At 35.9% G+C, this 13494-nt stretch overlaps 1 protein-coding gene across 2 annotated transcripts in view; it reads left to right on the forward strand.

Moving 5' to 3' along the window:
* The window catches only part of LOC137399019 (ER degradation-enhancing alpha-mannosidase-like protein 3), a 58270-nt gene that overhangs the window by 7646 nt on the left and 37130 nt on the right, over positions 1 to 13494 (forward strand). For both annotated transcript variants that reach the window (XM_068085163.1, XM_068085164.1), the window contains exons 3-9: positions 2456 to 2556; positions 4282 to 4434; positions 5646 to 5799; positions 8246 to 8358; positions 10979 to 11091; positions 11394 to 11481; positions 11688 to 11823. In XM_068085163.1, the coding sequence (XP_067941264.1) occupies positions 2456 to 2556; positions 4282 to 4434; positions 5646 to 5799; positions 8246 to 8358; positions 10979 to 11091; positions 11394 to 11481; positions 11688 to 11823 (858 nt within the window). The remainder of the gene's footprint in view (positions 1 to 2455; positions 2557 to 4281; positions 4435 to 5645; positions 5800 to 8245; positions 8359 to 10978; positions 11092 to 11393; positions 11482 to 11687; positions 11824 to 13494) is intronic.

The raw sequence follows: 13494 nt of genomic DNA on the forward strand, positions 1-13494 counted from the left end.
GTACCCATCATGCAAAGCGGCTCTATTTCGGCAACATTTTGCTTTAATAGCTACGGTCGGCGTGTAATGATTTATAGGGTCGGCTTATGAACGAATTCTTATAAATTTTCTGATTTTAGGGCCGTTTTGTTACCTAGCGTCAGCTGTGGGGACATACGGTACTTAGTTTTTTGATCTTGTAGTGAAATGAGACAACTTTACCAGGTTCTTAATTTCCATCAAATGTGTAAATGCTATCTAAGCTACGATCACTATGTTTCCATGACACCCATGAAGCGCATCATGCGGGTTCGGAGTTGTGTTACCGTGTGAATTAAATGTTTCTATGGACATTGGCATGATGTGAGTTGACTCTGGTGCTGTGTTGAAAAAAGGTAAGGAATTGTACAGTATAAGTTAATATTTAGCGATGCATGTGTTAGTGATGCAAACGCTTGAAACTTGATCGAGAAAGGACGAACGGAAGTATTGAAAATGTTCAAAATTGAATAGCTAGCACGGTATTTTACTGCGCATCATTCACAAATGATGCATGATGGATTCGATAAAGTTTTGCAAATCACCAAACTTACCTAGCTCGCTGATTTATGCCGTTTCCATGATGAGGTTAGCTCGCTGATTGGCTCAAATTTACGAATCATGAGCGTCATGAAAACATAGTGATTGTTAACTCAAGATGCCATCGTATCAAATTAATGATTCAGTGTTGAGTTCTTTGTTGGGATTCCTGTGAGCATTTAATCAATAACCTGCTACCGCTTGTCAGATCAATAAATTGAGTTACAGCAATGTTAAATGTACAATCCTGGGTGAAACCAAGGTCAACTCATTGCTTTCAGCATATTTGTATCATTTATAGATGAATGTACACAAAATATTTGTAGATTTTGTCAAAAACTCAGTATTTTCATATCGTTGCTAATGTTTTTGATGTTTGAGGTGATCTGGTTGCCAGGATGTTTTAAGATTATAATCGATAAAACTTGATCGTTGTTCAAGCATTCAAATCAAGCGAAAGTGCGATTATGGCGTATATAGTTGCAAAGAAACTGAATAGAGAAGCGTAACACTGCACGAAATAGTAACGCAATAACCGATATCAACTATAGTGACGATAGCAACTAATGACGTTATTTGGCACAGATATTTCGTCTACACATTTCAACCGCTATCAAACCTTGTTTATTTTAATCGTGAAACATCCTGGTGGTAAGACCACATAGACATAAAAAACAATCACAAATGATAGAAAGATTCTGATACTTTCTGATAAATTTGGTGTAAGCTCAACTTCGAATGTACAGATCTGTGTTGAATACAAGGCCACCCAATTTCTTTCAGCATATTTGTAATGTTTTCGCCCCGCTTATCGTTATTCTTTCTTTTCTAGCTTCATTCTCTGCACAGTTTTTAAACAATTATAAATTTCTGCTGTTTTATTACAAAACATTTTGCAGCTGGTTCTAACTGAACAAGTCATGAGATTTATTCGTGTATGTCTGCGGGTGTTCTGAAAAATTATTAGGTAGATGAATTTATCTCACAAACTTTACTAATTGTGTAAACAATGAAAAATTGATTCAAAGTTTTGATTTTATTATATCCTTTTGTGTTGTTTCATGTTGTAACTACATATATGAAATTTTTCAAATCTGGCTGAAATTTTTTGGCAGCTGTTCAAGCTTTTAATAGCTCATGAATGCGTGTCACTATGTTTCCATGGCGCACATGATTCGCATATTTGAGCCAATCCGCAAGTTGACCGCATCATGAAAACAGCATAAATCCGCAAGCCAAGCGAGTTTTGCGATTCGCAAATTTTTATTGAATCCATCATACTTGCGAATTATGGAAACAGCACTTGCGAATGATGCGCATTAAAATATCACGCCAGCTATTCAATTTTAAACATTCTCAATACTTCCGTCATCCTTTCTCGATCTAGTTTCACGTGTTTGTGTCACTAACTGCATCGCTAATTCTTAACTTAAAGGGTACAATTCTTTACCCTTTTTCAACAAAGCTCTGGAGTCAATCCGCATCATGCGAATGTCCATAGACACACTTAATTTGCATGGTGACACAACTTGGACACAACTTAAATCCACATGATGCGATTCATGCGTGTTATGGAAACATAGTGTGTCTGTATAAATTTTCCTTGGCGTTAATAATCATCAACAAAACTGTTTTTGTTACTCGCTAAAAACCAAAATGAAAAGGCGCAAGTCAGGAATTATTGAGTGAGTTGAACAAAAGTATTTAAAATTTGGTAATTTAATAGTATTGCTGAGGAGTCGTAATAGAGAACTGTAGGTTCTAGTTATAAAAATGAAACACTTTCACTACTTTTTTCGTATACATCTTCAAAGTTCTGTCTGCTCTAGAGGAAATATGCCAAGTTGGTAAGTGCTGCTTTGGGCTCAGTATTAATCTCTTATGTTTGTGTTGCTAGGTCCACGCATTTCCTGCTGATGAACTCATGCCATTATCGTGTCAAGGTCGGTATCGTGGAAACAAGCCTAGCAGAGGAGATGTTGATGACTCACTCGGAAAGTAAGATACCCATTTGTGTCATATGCATTTGTGTCATATGCCAGTCTATTAACAATTTATATTAACTTTGGCATTAATTTTTACAATTTCACAGAAAAAATTGTGACAGGACCAAGTATTTACAGTATTTGTGGCTGAAAAAGTTTCCATTTTATATTTATTCTTCCTTTATTTTGTTACTATAAAGTATTGTAGATGTTATAGGCTATATTGCATATAATTACTGTACGAACAGTAACTGCATGCTGCTTGTCTGTTTCCTACTGTGTCTACCTACACCCTGTCTGTTTCCTACTGTGGCTACCTTCACACTGTCTGTTTCCTACTGTGTCTACCTTCACACTGTCTGTTACCTACTGTGTCTACCTACACACTGTCTGTTTTCTACTGTGTCTACCTACACACTGTCTGTTTCCTACTGTGTCTACCTACACACTGTCTGTTTCCTACTGTGTCTACCTACACACTGTATGTTACCTACTGTGTCTACCTACACACTGTCTGTTTCCTACTGGGTCTACCCACACCCTGTCTGTTTCCTACTGTGTCTACCTACACACTGTCTGTTTCCTACTGTGTCTAACCTACACACTGTCTGTTTCCTACTGTGTCTACCTTCACACTATCTGTTTCCTACTGTGTCTACCTACACACTGTCTGTTACCTACTTGTCTACCTGCACACTGTCTGTTTCCTACTGTATCCACTTACACACAGTGCAGTTACGCTGAGAAGTTAACAGACACTGGATCATTTACTTATTTAGACCACCTTACAAAGGTTTTTGTTAGTAGGACTTGTCAGTTCTGTGATAGAGGTCATGTGTTCAAGACCTAGCTTAGGAAAAGAAATTTTAATTTATAAGAAAGAGCCAGCTTCCTCAATTTGATGATAAGGAAATCATTCGTTTTTTCTTGCAAATTAACGTTGTTGTTTGGCTAGTTACTCTGTATCACGCTCATTTTGTCGGGGTAAAAAAATTGTGAACCGCTAATATTGCTATATACCCAATCTTTCACTGTGCCTGATCTACATCAGACTTTCTGAAAAGAGCGCTGCATTAGCCTTTGGTCCCAGAAAGCTCTATAATCCTGTCCTATTTGAAGGTCAGCAAGCTACTTTGACAAGTATCAGTTTAAATGATAGAATTTACTAACCAGTAAGCCTGCAGATGTCCAGGATTTCTTTCAATTTGAATTAGATACCCCTCAGGTAGGTGTTTAAAAGGCTCGTTCACAAGAACCAGCCTTTTAAACACTGACAGACACACAGGCAGACACACAGACAGACACACACACAGACACACACACAGACAGACACACACAATCACAAACTAGAATTTATTAATATAGATCTGAGGAATTTTATTAAAGCTAGTATCCGGCATTCCAGTGTGCCTTCCAGTGGTGTAATAACCATCTCTACAATTATTCCACTATATGGCAAGGTGGTAGAGTTGCGCAGTTATTAATGTGTTTGGCTGCAAAGCGGAATATTTAAGTTTGATTTGTTGTGCGATGCATTTTTTACTTATCCTCCAATCGTGGCATCAGACAGACAAACAGACAGGGCTCTTGTTACAATAAAGATTGGGTATTGCTGATTTCTATTATCGCTAGAGAGAGTATTCCGTAAAGGTTTGTTACCTTTGGCTCTATACTCAAGCTGTTTATATAGACGGATAATATGGTGTGATGATTATTAAAGCATTGGAATCTGTTATAGCTTCACCTTGACCTTGGTGGACTCCCTTGACACACTCGCTCTGCTTGGAAGGCTTGAAGAGTTTGAGACGGCCGTTCGGCTAGTTCTTGAGCAGACATCATTTGACACAAATGTTGTTGTGTCCGTCTTTGAAACAAACATCAGGATGTTAGGGTGAGTAAACAGTGACAGGATGCGGTTGACACCCATCTGCTAACTAGAGCTACCGTATTAGCCTCAAGATTGTAGCTTTAGTAAGGCTGTAATAGCTTAAGGAAATAGAAGGTAAATGGTGATTAACTGATGTTATGACAATATTTTTAAAAGTTTTTAGGGTTTATCTACCTTGAATTCAGAGAGTACCCAATTTGTTTTTGGCAATACAATTTGGAAATCAAGTGTAAGTTGTCATTGCTTAATGACGGGGTTGCGTTCTAAAAATCCCATTGTTAAACGATTTTGTCTTTAAAGGAATCACCCTCCCCTTCTAACCTTCATTGATAAACATTTCACTTGGTAGTAAGCTACAGTATCGTATTCGTATAGGTTATTTACACTGCACTTCACCTTTTTCTTTCTCCTATATCTATTGGCCGTTTTTACTAGTAAGTGAAAACTTATGAAAAACGCATTAAATTTTAATGTTTTCTTCTTTATTTACTGTAAAATCTTTATTTGAAAACCGCCTCTATTGTAACGCCGCTACAAGAGAAGGGTTGAAAGATACAGCATCACCCTTTAATTGAATGCCACCTTTATTTGACCACCACTTTGACATTCTTTGATCTTTACAAACCCATAATAAAGTGATCAGTAGAAAAGTGTCCACAAAATGGTGGATTCGGCTATATCAATAACGATTAATTTTTTGTTGTTGTTGCTATAGTGGTTGCCATGGTTTTAATGACTGTGTACTTGAGTAGATCGATCATTACGATCATTAGAACTACACTCTGATTCAAAGTCATTAAGGTCTAAATCCGATTCATTGTTTTCAGATTCATTCATAATTTGCTTTACAATCTTACCTGAAGACTTTAAAGTGCTTTGATAATTGATGAAAATACTCTTCAGGAACACCATAATAACACCGTAACAACGTAATAGCAGCCATTGTTATAGCATATTGAAGTTTGTTTTTAGCTTCAAAGCTTTCCAGTTGTTTCTTTAAAGCTTTCTTTAACGGTCGCTCATAATAATAAAGCTTTGAAAGCTACCTCATCCAAATAATTAATAACTGTATCCGGCTAATATATTTTGCTCGTTACTCGTTTCACTTATTCTGATAGTTTCTCATAGTATTCTTAACATATAGTTTTCAAAAGACATTACGAACATTAATTTTAATTAATGTTAATAATGTAACATATGTGATACTGTTACAGCGGTCTTCTCGGAGGCCATGTGGCAGCGGTAGATTTGAAGAAGCAGGGCAAGTGCTGTCACTGGTACACCGATCAACTACTCGATAAAGCCTTAGACCTTGGAGAGAGGCTTCTCCTAGCTTTTGATACAGTTAGCGGCATCCCCTACCCTAAGGTAGGCTTTGGCCTATTTTTGTGGCGCACTATATGCTCAAAGACTATTATACTTGCGTTAGATAGACAAGTTTTTCGGGAAAGGCTAATCGTAAAGTTGATAAAAAGGTCATCTGGTTTGATAGGCCAAATACCGGAAGATTGCTCGCTGACATAAATCACCGACATTTTCAAGTTAAAAAATTTCATCAGCCAATCAGTGCCCTATGAAATTTTTAATGACTATTTGTTTTTCTTTATTTAAAATTACACACAATTATTCTTAGTGTAATCTCTCTAGCCCGATTACCCTAACTAAAGCAGGGCCATTGATAGCTATCATAAGCTTGCGTTGGATTTGATAATAACAATAAAAAAAAATTTTGTTGCATGGAGTTTTTAGGTTCCAAGTTCAGTTAATTTTGAATGTTTTTTTATCAGGGAACTACTCGACATCTCTTGAATCGTCAAACTCTGTAAATCAGTCACAAGGAGTTATCTTGCCGTTGATGTTTTCAAATGAATAGCACACAGCTTGGGTAGAAATCATTTCTCTATAGAATTTCCTGGTAGTGAAAGTTGTCAAAGGACTTGAGTTCCTATGCTCTACTAATTAGAAGTCTAGATTTATCTATTTTCTCTGACAGGTCTAATGGATATCAATAGAATATAGCATGGTAGGCTTAGATTATGAGAATGCCATGTATTTGTAAGGCGGCTGTCGAAATGTAAGTGGCCATGAAAGAGGCCTTTTATCTTACTGTCTTAGGTTACATAGACATGGATAGGAGTGACAGATCAGTGATAAGCAAAGTTGTCTAGTAATAGGGAGTAATTCGTATAACTGGGTTACATTGGTTGTTGTAGATAAGTTAGGTGTTGTCTTTCCTTTCAGAAGATAATTGCTCCATCATAAATATTTGTTATATCTTCTCAAGCTAAAAAAGTTCCTAATTTGTTAATCTTTGTAAAGATGCCAATCTTTAGGATCTGCTGTAGGCTAAATCTATGTGAAGTTGTGTTCTCATAGAAAGTAGTTTGGTAAGAATTCTATGGTGAAGCCCAAACTTGTCTCATTCATATGCAGCTGTCGGCTTGCTAATTTTTTGGAGGTATCAGTTTTTATTATAAGGTCGGTGCTTTAGTACAGATATATTTTTAATGCTTTTTACTTTACGTTTTTAATGCTTTATGAAGCTAATACGTTTGTATCATTGGCGCTTCAGCTAGTTTCACAAAAGCATTTATTATGTAAACAGAAAACACGGAGTTGTTTCACTTCACTTTATTTGTTGCTATAGAGTACTTTTCGTTGTGGATTTTAAGAAGGAACAAGGTGAAGCAACATTATTTAAACTATGGAACAAGATGTTCAGCCAATCGAAAAGCATCAAGCTGCTCCTAATTACACAATACTCTTCCCGCTGTTTCAGTTTGCTGCCAAAATGGATTGGTTTACTAGAGATGATTATTGTGTAATTATTACATAATATGAAATATAAATCGATGAAGTTCTAAGACTAACCCATTAACTATTTCATTGTTATAAGGGAATGGTGCTCAATGTTGTATGAATTGGGTACACCCATTGAATGAAACATTGCCTGAAAAATTGCGTGAAATGTTACATCAGTTGCTTTCATACACTTCGATGCTCGCTTTCAATACACTCAAATCTCTACTTATATTCACCTTGACATAGAAATTGCACAACATATGATTTTAAATTGGAGAAAATATTTGGCATCATGCCCTACGTAATTTCCATTAAAAGGCATGCAGAGTTTCTCAACTTTTCACAGCTTCGAAATTGAAAGAGGTACATGAAAATTTGAAATACAGCGTAAAATGTAAAAATTATAAAAAATATATAAGCTAGTTTCAACCTCATGTAGTTTAAGTTAGGATAAGTTATGCCATATATCAACATCCTAACCTCCAAACTTATCTATGGCAATAAAAACTTCTTGAATTGATTGCTACTTTATTATTATTATTTTTTCTACCATTAAATTTAAGGTTTTACATTTAGTTTTATAAAATGCATCTGTTTAACACCGAGTATAGCCACCTATGGTATTTATAACAATGTCATAGGTATTTGGCGTTTTCTTATAAAAATATTTGATCAAATTTATGACGGTTTTAGGGCGTATGACCCACCACAACAAGTTTACTTTGTACGCAGAGGTTTAACAGTGAATGGCTTCATCCCTGTCTCTGACCGGCTGTCTTGTTTAGTTTCTTGTTTAATTTATTTAATTTTAAATTAATTTTAGTTTAATTTAAAATTAAATTAAAACTTTAATTTTAATTTAAAATTGTATCTTGAGAATATATCTATAGTTAGTTGTAGTACTCATCAGATGTGGAAGTGTTTCAATTAAGCTTTTACATTTTCAGCAGTATGTTTGTTTTATGTGGACAGCGGTATTTTTATGACTGTGTGACACGATTTGATTCTGCAGGTAAACTTGGTAACAGGACTAAAGAATCTAAAGGTGAAGGACACGTGTACAGCTTGTGCAGGTACCATGGTGCTTGAGTTTGCTGCCCTCAGCCGACTAACGGGTGATACAAGGTTAGTCACGCATTGTAGTTCAGTGCAGACCACTGTCTCAGTCCTGAGTGTTCTAAAGGCTGGTTCACTTTACATCGTCGTATGTCAGAGTTTTCCTTTCGGCTTCATCGTCGATTATGTGAACCGTAAACTGATGGCATCGACGAAGCAACGGGGATAAGTCGCAAAAGTTTGCAGCCGTCAAACTTTCCTCGATAGTTCACAGAGCATCGCCGCCCACTTTTACAGCGTGAACCATTTCGGTGATGGTAATTCGCGGTCACAGATAGCGTGATTTATTTATTTCTGTTTATGATAGTCACTGCAGGACTAGTATTTGCTTCAAGCACCCAAAGAGAGGTTTTTGCGAAAGTTTAAAAGGACAAATGAGAACACTACGTCACGCATTATTTGCTGATGCAAACGCCGTTGGGTTGGTCATAGTGGGAACATCGTTATCATCGATGATCACTGAAGTATTGTGGCATCAACGACAAGATACGGCGATATAGTGTGAGCCAGCCTTTACTTCATTGCCTTGTAGTCTTAGTTTTCTATTCACTGTTTAAATTGATATATATTAGTTTTAATTATTTCTCTTTAATGGTGTTAGTTGGACATGAGTGGCTATGACTTCTGGACAGGATAGTTTTGTGAATGATTTTAATTGGACTCTTTAAAGAGGAACTTACCCAAAAAACTTTCGTAGATATTATTAAAAAGTAATAGTATTTTGTATCACTTGCTGATGTTTGAAGTGATCTGATTGCCAGGATGTTTCAAGATTAGAATCGACAGAACTTAATCGCAATCAAAACGCTAAAAAAACACATTACGTAATAACGTCACTAGTTATGCAACTGCCTGTTTCTCTCGTTATTGATATTGGCTAGTTCGTTGAGGTTGCAGCGTTACGCGTCTCTATTCTGCCGCTCTCTGCGACTATAGATATTATAGTCACAACTTTGCTTGAATCTGAGCATTTAGCTCAGATTCATTTAGGTCAAGTTTTGTCGATTCTAGTCTTGAAGTATCCTGGCAGTCCGATAACCTCAAACATCAAAAACAGTCGCAAATGATAGTAAATATTGATACTTTTTGATAAAATCTACTAAAGATTTGTGTAAGCTAATCTTTAAAACTTCGTGTTAAAACTGTCTTGTCTCAAAACATGTCATCTTAAACTGAGTTTGACAAATTTTATCATTTATAATCTTATGGCTTTCTGTAATGTGTCTTATGCCATAGGAGAAATGCTGGTTTTCAGCCATTATAGGAGATTGTTGTTTGAATATACTGTGTAAGATTTTTAAACTTTCGTTTAAAGTGTACAAATGAAGACATATTTTTGCTTTGACTTCCTGCCTAGTAATTTTGGACCTGCGAGCCAAAATCCAATATAAAAATCTGTTTGAAATAGTGTTGAATTTCTTCAGTTTTGATTTCTCTAGCTCCAACATGTCGCCACTCTACGAATGAACTTCAGATCTGCAATCGATCGATGGAATTCCTTCCAATTCAGAGTATTATCATACTGATTGTCAGAAAGGAGTATGGATTCATGGTTTTCAGGGTGCTTTACATCCAACTACAATTAATAATATTCGTTCTAATGACATATTGACCAAAGTTATTATGTTATCGTACCACGGCTATGTTGTTAGTTTATATCTTGCAAAATCGAAAAGCTTACTTTTTCACCAAGTTAAGAAAAATTTTTTCAAACAAATTTTAACCAGCATTCTATGCCTCATATTCATGCTATTACCCCCATATTTCTACCTCATTGCTGAGTATAGGAAAATATGGCTTCATCTCAAGAAGCTAGCTGTTGCTATAGAAACCTAGCGAGATGTTTATCTAATAAAATAATAAAATTCTAAAAAAATGTTCAGTAGGGCATTAAATTACTTCTACATAAATACGTACCATACAAATGATAATTGCTTACAATGGATAGGTAAACTCGTTTGAGCCAGCTTTAACCAGTGTAATGCAGTGTAAACCAGTCTTTTCCATTGTAAACATTAAAAGAGTTTTGATTGATCAAGGAAAATGTTCAGTGAGGACAAGTTAGGTTATCAAATATAATTTATTTTTATTGATGTCAGTCTAAAATTTGCCTATTTTAGAGTAATAGAAATTTTGAGCCACACGATATGCGCTATAACTTGTAAAACCTACTTATTGTTTTGAAATTAACATAAAGGTAGAAGATGACATAGAGTTGTCTTCTTTTTTGTTAATGTTGAATTCAAAGAAAGGACAATCCTTAATTCCTTGTTTTGTATATAAAAGATACAAAATTCGATATGTATATCGAATGCATAGATAGACATTTCACTATGCTATCATTACCCTTTTTTTATAAACCACACTTAGAATATGCACAAATGGCTGCTGGCAGCGTTTGTTATCCAAGGTATAATATTGCTGCTTTGTATTTATTTTTTCTTTTAAAGATTTTTTCTATGCAGAGGTTACAGTTCCTATTCCTCATTCTTTTTCTGAAATGAAAGTGTTCCTCGACAATAATTCACTATACAATTGAAATGGGTTCTCCTATGCCAGTTCTGTAGCTTCTGAATATAAAGCCTTAGCGTCGGTATAGGATGATCGAAACTCAGGTATATGTCGATAGGTTTGAGGAAGCGGCCCATAAGGCAATGGACTTTCTGTGGGATCAAAGGAATGTACACAGTAACCTCATGGGAACAGTACTGAATATAAACAATGGGGACTGGGTGAGAAGAGGTCAGCTATACACATATATCAGTATCTTTAGCTTACAGTATCAGTTGTTACATCCAGATGTTTATGCAATGTGTGTTCTCAGTATGATTGATTATATTTTATATATTGATTGATTTTTACTAGTTTAACTTTTATTAATTTGTCATTTATGTATATTTCTAAGTGTTCATTGTTCTGTTCAGATGTCTTGATAGTGAGTGTACTCCACTATGCTCAAGGGGTTGTATAACATGTTACTATTATTCTGCGTGCAAGATGTTTCACCAAGTCTATGTTCAACGACACATTTTCTATTCTTGCAGAGAGCGGTATAGGAGCGGGAATAGACTCATATTATGAATATTTACTTAAAGCCTATATATTACTAGGGGATGATGCATATTTAACCAGGTATGTTCGTGTCCATCCTTGGTGCTGAAAACGTCAGTTCAACAATATGTATATAGAAATTGTCTGCTCGTGAAGTTATATTTTGTCAGGAGTTCACAACTCCTAAGTTGTAAAAGTAGGTGGCCTTATAACCTAAAATAATAATGTCAACATTTATGTTACATACTCATTTGATTACAGGTATTAATCGTGTCTTGTCGCTGCAGGTTTAACAAGCATTATGATGCAATCATGACCTATATTAATCAAGGACCAATCATGTTGAACGTTGACATGCACAAACCTACAGTTAGTGGCAGAAATATAATGGATTCCTTGTTGGCCTTTTGGCCAGGCCTCCAGGTGGGTGAGAACAAGTTATGCCCGCTAGGTACAGGTAATGGCAGATAGTAACAGGTGGTTAAACAAAAGAACAGATTTGGTCTAATGAATGATTCGTGTTAGCGTGATGATATCTATGTGTGAGCGCTTGTAGGCTATGGCTATTACGTTTGTTACAAAATCACTTCATAATTGAAAAAAATTATCTTTGTACTTTTAGCAAATAAAGTGGGCCAATTTGCTAAAATTTGTCAAAGGAAAAAATCATCAAGCGTGTCAATCATTTTTTTCTGACTATAAAAACACTTCCTTTAGTTGTTGAACGTGCCATGTCGGAGAGTTCAGTGTGTCTGTTCACCCTACAGACGGAAGTCATAACCAAAATAAAACTGGGCTAAATAACTAATCTTTCCAGCTAAACTGTCATTTGTGAAAGGTCAAATTCTAACCAAGAAGCTCCGAGTTACTATGCGTCTGCAATGTTTATTTCCAACTATTATAAAGTTTATTTCTGCCACAACAATTTTTTATTAATCAAATAATCGTTATTTGAATGCTGTTCAGCTCGGAAACCTTTTTATGGTTCTCAATGAACATCAGCCTGCTTGGGTCGGGGCTGTGCAGTTAGGATCAAGGCTATATCTTAAATACTAGGTTATATATGTAGTATCTCTACTAGATGTTAGGAACAAGGCCAAGAAGCTAGTATCATGGCTGTAGAGTTAGAAGTTTTGCTATGAACTTAGGATCAGTGTTATGAGGTTAGGATTAATGATAAGCAGGATTTATTCATTGTTATATAGTTAGAACTAAGGCTATATATTCAGGATTAGGATTAAGAAGCTCAGATCAGAGCTAGAGAATTTGATGCAGGGTTATATAGTTAAACTAGCTGTGCCACCCGGCATTGCCCGTGTAATAGAAGAGTATTTGGACAGAAAATTGATTTGTATTTAACATATAACAACATTTGCCATTCTAACTTTCAAACTACATGTCATGAGAAAAGTTTTTTGTCTTATAAACAATGAGAAGTAGTGAGAGTTTTGCTATTAGCCAGTTTAATAATGTGAGCGAACAGCTTCTCGTTACGTTATGCTATGACCAGCGTCATGCGTAAAGCCGTTAGGTATTGCTCAGATATAATGACTTATATTGGAAGGCTAGCAATTCGACTTCCATAGTCTAAATAGGCATAATACTGGTGAACGGCTTGGTCCGAGATCAAATCCTCCTCGGTACGGAATATTTATTCCAAGATTTTAAGATCTATAGCCGGATTTCCGACGGACACACGACAGACTTTGAGAAATATATATATATAAGCTAGATAATGAAGTTAGAATAAGGTCTAGAAATGTTAGAGTGATGTCAATCTATATCCTTATAAAACACTGAGTTTGTAATCTTGCATGTTAATGTATCACTGGAATAATATGGGCCTTACCAAGGGTGTTTCATAAAAAATAACTATGTATGAGTGTTGAACTCATGACCTTCAGCTGGGGATATGAACGCTACGCCAATTGCGCTTAGCCGTCCCCTGCCATTCTTGCATTGTGATCTTTCTTGAAATCATCGCACTGAAGAAGTACTATGGGTTGTAATCACTATGTTTTCATGGTGCGCGGTACTGCGTTGCAGCCCCCTCCGAAGTCAAGAGGGTTGTACGTTTCCATGCTGCGCAGTGGT

The sequence above is a fragment of the Watersipora subatra genome, chromosome 6 (genome assembly GCF_963576615.1).
Source record: "Watersipora subatra chromosome 6, tzWatSuba1.1, whole genome shotgun sequence".
In the NCBI taxonomy this organism is placed as follows: Eukaryota; Metazoa; Bryozoa; class Gymnolaemata; order Cheilostomatida; family Watersiporidae; genus Watersipora; species Watersipora subatra.